The sequence below is a fragment of the Arachis hypogaea genome, chromosome 18 (genome assembly GCF_003086295.3).
Source record: "Arachis hypogaea cultivar Tifrunner chromosome 18, arahy.Tifrunner.gnm2.J5K5, whole genome shotgun sequence".
In the NCBI taxonomy this organism is placed as follows: Eukaryota; Viridiplantae; Streptophyta; class Magnoliopsida; order Fabales; family Fabaceae; genus Arachis; species Arachis hypogaea.
In genome coordinates, this window is record NC_092053.1 from 756139 (window position 1) to 763722 (window position 7584).

The following is a 7584-nucleotide window of genomic DNA, read 5'->3' on the forward strand; positions in this document are numbered from 1 at the left end:
TTTGAGTATTTTGGATCACAAAATATAGTAAGTTTAATATCATGAATTTAGACCTTTTATTACTATTCATTTTTTTAGATATTAGATAAGGATTGGTATAATTTTTCAATATTAGAAGTTATGATGTTTTGTAAAATTCTAGAGGTGGTAGAATTTACAGTAGACAAATTCTCAGAATAAATTTTTTTTATTTATAAAGACAATATATAGACTACATATTATACTATTTTAATATTAAAATTATAATATACAAATTACGTATTATAAATACACAGATTTTATATTGTCAGTATAATACATATTCTGCGTATTGTAGTAAGCTTTCCTAAAATGCTATAAAAAACCAGGGTATATAAGAGATTTTTTTTATTTGTATGGCCGAATCAAAATAGAAAGTAAAAAGGCTTAAAGGCCCAAAAGAGAAAAAGAAAGAAGAATTTTTTTTTATTCTTTTCAATGGCCAAAATTTTTGTTCTTTATGTTATCCTCTAATATAAGATTTATGTTCTTATATATGTGAGTGTCTTCCCTCATCTATATATAATTTTTTTCTAAAAAAATATTTGATTTTACTCTAGACCAAAGTTTGGTGAAGTTGTTAGTTTTACTGTGCAACATGTTTCTTAAATAATAATTCTGATAATCAACTAGGTCTAATAGTAAGTTAATATATAATAAGTTAGTGTTTATAATGTGGTAAAATTAATTTCTAATCAACCATTTGGAACCATATAAAAAAAGTAAAAAAGAAAAAAAAAACTTTTCTATGGTCAGATCAGATCACTAATTTTATAAAAATTCATAATGTGTTAAAACTACAGAGGTTAATTAGAAATTAAATTTTAAGAGTTATATTATTTAATTTTCACCAATAACCATAGTGAGGGATCACTTACCAGACCCAACTGCCCACAAACCTGGGAGAATCAAAAGCTTCCTTTTTTCGTTCTCTTCGACACTTTCTTCCTTTTTTAATTCTCTTCTTCAATCCAACCAAATTCGATTCTGATTCATTCCGTTCATTACTACTCTCATTTCTCAATCATGTATAGACTTGCAGCTTCACGTCTCTCCCATCTCAAGGTTAAAATCTTCCCTTTCTTTTTACTTTTCAATTTTTCTACACACCGATATAAAAAAGTTCCAATTTTGATTGATGACAGATTTGTGGGTGGTTCCATTTTTGTTGTGTTTATAGCTGACGGACTACTTGTTTTGTTATTTTGTCATTTCATTACACGAATATCACAAACAACATTGTTCTGATAACACCTATATTGTTTTGTTTTGACACGATGTATTAATTGGTTGTAGAAAATGGATGTTATATTGTATCTCATGTTTGCATGTGGTGATGTTGTGTGATTGGAACTTGTGAACAGGGGCATGGCAGAACCTTGGGAGCCACTAGGCTTGCAGCATCAAGCGCAGCAGCTACAAAACCTGCATCAGGAGGTTTGTTTAGTTGGCTTGGTGGGAGTTTTAGTTCTCTTCCACCTCTGGACACACCACTTGCTGGTGTTGCCCTCCCTGATCCACTGCCTGATCGTGTTGAACCAAGCAAGACCAAGATCACTACTCTCCCCAATGGTCTCAAGATAGCATCAGAGACATCATCAGTATGTGCATCCTTTATAGTTAATGGCAATCTATGTTAATATATTGGTAAAACATTTGAGCATGTGTATTAGTCTGTTTATTATGTTGTTTTTACATTTTGGTTGTCAATTAGAACCCTGCGGCCTCAATAGGGTTGTATCTCGACTGTGATTCGCTATATGAGACTCCAATGTCAAGTGGGGCATCACACTTGCTGGAGCGAATGGCTTTCAAGAGCACAGCAAACCGGAGTCATTTCCGTATCGTGAGGGAAGTGGAAGCAATTGGTGGTACTGTAGGAGCTTCGGCCTCTCGAGAGCAAATGGGCTACACATTCGATGCTTTAAAAACCTATGTTCCACAAATGATTGAATTGCTAGTTGATTGTGTAAGAAACCCAGCCTTCTTGGATTGGGAAGTCAATGAAGAGGTATGTTGTTTTTTATGATTCTCTCTTCTAGTGTCTTTTAACTTTTAAGATAGCTCGTGCATAATTTTATAGCAGTTCTCTCTGATCTTGTTAAACCTTCCATTAGTGCAGAGCTTGGAGAACTTTCAAACAATCCCCAGGGCTTACTTTTGGAGGCAATACACTCGGCTGGTCATTCAGGTGCACTGGCTAATCCACTTTTGGCTCCTGAATCAGCACTAAACAGATTAGATGGGTCGATTTTGGAAGAATTTGTTTCTGTAAGAGCTATTATCCTTTTTGATACATCATGATTTATTTGTAGTCCAAAACTAATTTTTCTTGCAAAATATTTGATAATTTGAATGTTATTGTATTTGCAAATTCAGGAGAACTATACTGCGTCGAGGATGGTACTTGCAGCATCCGGGATTGAACATGAAGAACTATTATCTGTTGCTGAGCCACTTCTCTCTGATCTACCTAGTGTTGCCCACCTTGGAGAACCAAAATCTGTCTATGTTGGTGGCGATTTTCGTTGTCAAGGTGATTCAGGGGTATGTATTGATTTCGTATCCACTTATGCATGGCATATCCTTATTATTCATTTGTCTCCTTTCAAATTGTTACTTATCTACTAAGAACTGTTGCAAGGGCAGGGTGCACATGTAGCTATTGCTTTTGAAGTTCCTGGTGGTTGGCAACAAGAGAAAGACGCTATTATTTTGACTGTTTTACAGGTACTTGTTTTTCATTTGAGTCTTTCTGATTTCAAGAGATAGCACGTCTGTAGATTTGCGTAATTTCTTTTTTCTGCGTTCCCCTGCACAAGAAGGGGAACAAAATAACTCTTGAGTATTGCAGATGCTTATGGGAGGTGGTGGATCCTTCTCAGCAGGGGGCCCTGGAAAAGGGATGCACTCAAGGCTATGTACATTTTGCCTTTGTCTTCTAGTTTTGAACTTATTAAAATGAATGATGGAATTTTTATTGTTGAATTTTTGTTGTTAAATATTGTTTCCATTGAAAAAAAAAAAAACTAAAAGGAGAAGAAAGCTTCCACAAACTATAGAATATTAAGTTAATTCCCACAAAAAAACATAAGCAAATGTCATGAGTTATGCAAAATATATAGACTGTTAATAACCAATAGCATAAACAACTTACATGAATTCCATGTATTGAAGTTTATTAATGATCATGTTTCAGAAATAGAAAGAAGTAATAGAAAGACAAAAACAATAGATTTATAATCTTTAAAAACTAATTTGATTGATAAAATTTTTTAAAAGCAAATTTGAAGAACAATCCATCTTTTAGGGACCAATTTAATTATTAATCCCATAATTTATAAAAATGGGATGTATACTTTATCTTAAACAAATAGCATAACCAACTTTTTCATTGTTGAATCGTTTCTTATAATATTTTAAATTTGTAACTGTTAATATCATTAAAAGTGACCTTATAATCTTAGCCACTAATATCTCTAGCATCTCATCTTGATCGCTGTTAGATAAAAGAAAAATATAGTGTGCAACAATTTTACAGAGCTTAATTCCGGCTAAAATGGCTCTCAGCTGGATACAAGAAAACTCAAATGCGAGGAATGTTTCATCCAATTTTGCCAGATATTCATCTTTATGTCGAAGCTGTTCATCTTGTAATGCTTGTTGAATCCCGCTCAACAATCCCTCGAGCGGCAGTGCTTTTTTCATTCATATAATCACCTTCTTCCGTGTGTAGTTGATGCAGAGGAACGAAAAATTTGGACAGATATTTGGATCTTGAGACAAGATCTAAGTCAGTAAATTTCTTGAAGAGAGAGAGGGTTTTATGAGATTGTCGGAGGGAAGTGCAGAAGTACGGTGTGAGCTTATCTATATTGAATGTCCTTGCTTTGTCCTTCCACTCCTCAAAGTTCCAAATTAAGCTTTGTCTCTTCTGGCGCATTTCGGGCGGTTCCTCTGGTCGTTCATCAATCTTCTTTTTCCCTTTTCTTTCTCTTTCTCTTTCTTCCTCATCATCTTCTTCTATTCCTTCAGCATAAAGAGTGTAGTTCTTGTCCACCACTAGGAGTTCTCGTTAGGTTGAGATTTCTTTCGAAGTCTTCCGGATTGACTGCCATGTATTTAGTTGTTGTTGTTAGGGACGAAGTGGTAGTTGAATATCACTTTTCTTTCTTTATTTTTCTTCTTTTCTTTCATTGTATATATGTGGGTATTATTTAGGTTTGGTTTGGTAAAACTTTTACTTTTAAAAGACAGCTTTTAAAAAGCGGCAACACTTGCATTTGGTAAAATCACATTAAAACCAAGTTGGGTCACTAGTCCGCTTAAACAAGTGTCGGGGGTTCGAATCCCGCCTTATGCATGCAGCAACCCATTGGCCAGCGGCAAACCCTTAAATGGAGCTCAGTACCGCGACGGATTAGTCCTTGACCTGTCGGGTTGGGGGATACCGTGGGAAACCAAAAAAAAAAATCACATTAAAAATAACTTTTAATAAGCACAAGCACTATAATTGTGTTTGGTAAAACAATTTTTAAAAATTAAAAAAATTATAATAACATATTTATAACAAAGAATAATTTTTTTTTAAATTTTAGAGACCAATAATTTAAATATTTATTTGATTTACTCTCTATATTAATATAACTAAAGTTATCATTAGTCAATAATAAAACTTGTAGTACTGATACGTCCATTACCCATTTATATATATTGACTCACTTTTATAAATAACAGAAAATGGGACACATATCTCAAGTAAAATTATATATCTATATTTATATATGTATATATATGTTATTATAATTTTGACTAATGTTCATGAAGTTGGTATAGAAAAATTTTATGATTGGTTTCCATAAATCAGGTCTCCTTTTTTATGTTTTAAAGAACAGAGAAAGACAAACATCTACTAAAAAATACAAAAACAACGCACAAAAAATAATATAAATAGATAGAGATTCATACCTAATACATGATAAAGATGTATTTGTGTTGAAATTGTGAAAATTAGGTTGAAAATAAAAAATATATGAAAATTGTGTTAGAATTTGTGAAGGTTAGGTTGAGAAATTAGAAATATATGAGTATTTCAATAGTAATATAATGACGAAAAATATGTGTGGGAAAATAAATGAAATCTGGTGTTAATAATTAATAATGATAATTTTGAAACTGTCTTAATACTTTTTCTTTCAAATGTCAGTTTAATTTTACAGTGATTCATTGACCTTTTCTAACAACTTTGGAGTGAAAGTAGACTTCTTAATTTTTTTATACTTATTAATAATTAGACTTATTTGATAAAATTAAATATTTTATATAGTAAAAATAATATTAGATTTCAACATGCTTCTTGTAATAGTTTTTACATTGCTTTATTATTACAATCTTCCATTTGTAACAGAAATATTAAATATTTAAACTGAAACTCAAATTATAGAAAAAAACTAATGATTGTAAAGGAAATGTCTTAATTAGACAAAAAAAAAAAGTATATTGTAGAGAAGTAATTCTTCAAGTCCAATTCCAAAATCATCAATTCAAAATATAAATTGAAAGTTCATCACAAATAATAAGTAACTTATGCTGCTGATTGAAAAATTACATATACTTATATGAATTTAGGCTTCTTCTCATATTAATTGAATTGTACAATAATAGCTAGTTAACATATTACTGATTTCTTAGTAAAGGAACAAAAAATAATCATCAAAAACTCAAAATCTTTAAATATTGAATATTAAAAAGAAAAAGAAACTGAACTCCATGAACGAAAAAAAACTAATTCACATATATAATGAATAACTTAAATACATAGATAACACATAAAAAAATCATGCTTATTTCTTGAAGAACAAAAGAGAGTATATATTTTAAAAAATAGAAATGTCGCCAACATAAGCAGTGAAGGTCAGCTGTCCAAACAAAAAAAGAAATCAACATTGCAGAAGCAAGTTAGCACTTCTTGAAAGTTACAAAGTTTCGGTTCTCCAAAAATTATACAAAAACATAAACTCATTGCAAAATTATAAATTATTCAAGAACTCAAGGAGATTCATGGTGTGTGGGGTGCAAGAGGGCACAATAATTTATGTGGTTTGCAATTTTGCATAGATTGAATTTTGTTTTGTAATAATAAAAGTCACCGTTCTCAGCACAAAGAGCATAGATCTTTTTTCCAAAGCAAGCTTATTATCTTCATGCTGCTCTGGTAATAAGAAAAAAAATTGATTAATATCTACTTAAATGAAAAAGAAATAAAAATATTGAAAATCTAATATTTTTTTTGGAACTGACTATTACAACTAATTAATGGATTATAGCATGAAGATATCTAAAATTTATTTAGTAAAAAATCCAAAAGAAAGAATGTCCGTGAAAATTCAACATAAATATTATACAAATAAAAAATTATCATATATTTATGTATAAATATATAATTTTTGTTTAATTTATTTTTAATATATATATTTTATATTTTTTCATATATTTTATGTATTTACATATATATAAATACTAATATTATGTCATTTTTTATGGATATTTTGTATTTTAATATATATATTTTATATCAGTAATTATTTTTTGTGTGTACACATAGTATAATTATATCTTTATTAATTTCTATTTTAAAAATTAAAGTTTCATATAGTTATATATTATCAATTATTTCGATAAGTACAAACAAATTATATTTTTGTTAAATAAAATTAAAATATAAATATTAAAATTAAATGACAGGAAATAAAGAGTTAATATTGTTTGAATGTATGTATAATAAAATATCAACTCAGTAAAAGTGTTGCAATTTGCAAAACACTCCTTAATAAATTCTCATGGTTCAATACTCAGTAGAATTTAGATCATCTAAATTTTGAATTTCACTCGAAAAGGTAAAGTGTGATCTCTTACTATTTATTTTATAAGTGGAGTCAAGAGAAAATATAAAAAAAAAAGAACATTCAAAAATAAGAGATCACAATTTATTCTCTAAAATAAAAATTTAAAAATCAGAATTCATAGTATCCAAATTTTTTTAGGTATTTTGGTCAGCTCTTGTGCTCCCTTTTTGTTTTTGTGAAATGGATTTCGGTTGAGGGAGATAATGGGCTTACATCGGAATTGAACAGATGCCCAAATAGTTGATCCTTTTAGATAGAGTAGCTGGGCTCACTTCCGACCAAAAACGAGAGAAAAAAAAAGAGTACCCCTTGTATATCTCTTCATAATTTGCCACTTTGCCTTTGTCAATATATAATATTATCCTAACTATATGTCACCCTACGGCACTGTTTGATTAAATAAATTAATAGTAATATTGTTATCATAATCTGAGGAAATCTTTTGGGTTTAGGACCCATGGGTGCTTGCTTTCTTTCAATTCCAAATAATTAGTATAGTATTGTATTTTAGCAGATATGCATATATATTACTGGAAGAACCGCATGGTTGACGGTCTCAAACGTGCTTAAATGGATCCTTTTGTCTCCCTCATGTTATTCACTACTAATAAACTAAATTAGTTGATGACAAGTAATAAAGGTTGGAGAAATACTATATAAC

At 30.1% G+C, this 7584-nt stretch overlaps 1 protein-coding gene across 1 annotated transcript; it reads left to right on the top strand.

Moving 5' to 3' along the window:
* Positions 1–911: 911 nt before the first annotated feature.
* Positions 912–3020, top strand: LOC112772006 (mitochondrial-processing peptidase subunit alpha-like). The gene is made up of 7 exons (XM_029294750.2): positions 912–1083; positions 1383–1619; positions 1733–2033; positions 2105–2289; positions 2398–2565; positions 2668–2748; positions 2873–3020. Exons 1-7 carry the CDS (start codon positions 1045–1047, stop codon positions 2981–2983), a joined length of 1122 nt encoding a protein of 373 aa, XP_029150583.1. The 5' UTR covers positions 912–1044; the 3' UTR covers positions 2984–3020.
* The last annotated feature ends 4564 nt before the right edge of the window (positions 3021–7584 follow it).

What these genes read in the sequence shown, in the direction of transcription:
- LOC112772006 (XM_029294750.2), top strand. Translation starts at nt 1,045, where the DNA reads ATGTATAGACTTGCAGCTTCACGTCTCTCCCATCTCAAG. An exon ending in TAGCATCAGAGACATCATCA is followed by an intron (nt 1,620 to 1,732) that starts GTATGTGCATCC and finishes GTTGTCAATTAG; the next exon opens with AACCCTGCGGCCTCAATAGG. An exon ending in TTTTGGAAGAATTTGTTTCT is followed by an intron (nt 2,290 to 2,397) that starts GTAAGAGCTATT and finishes TTGCAAATTCAG; the next exon opens with GAGAACTATACTGCGTCGAG.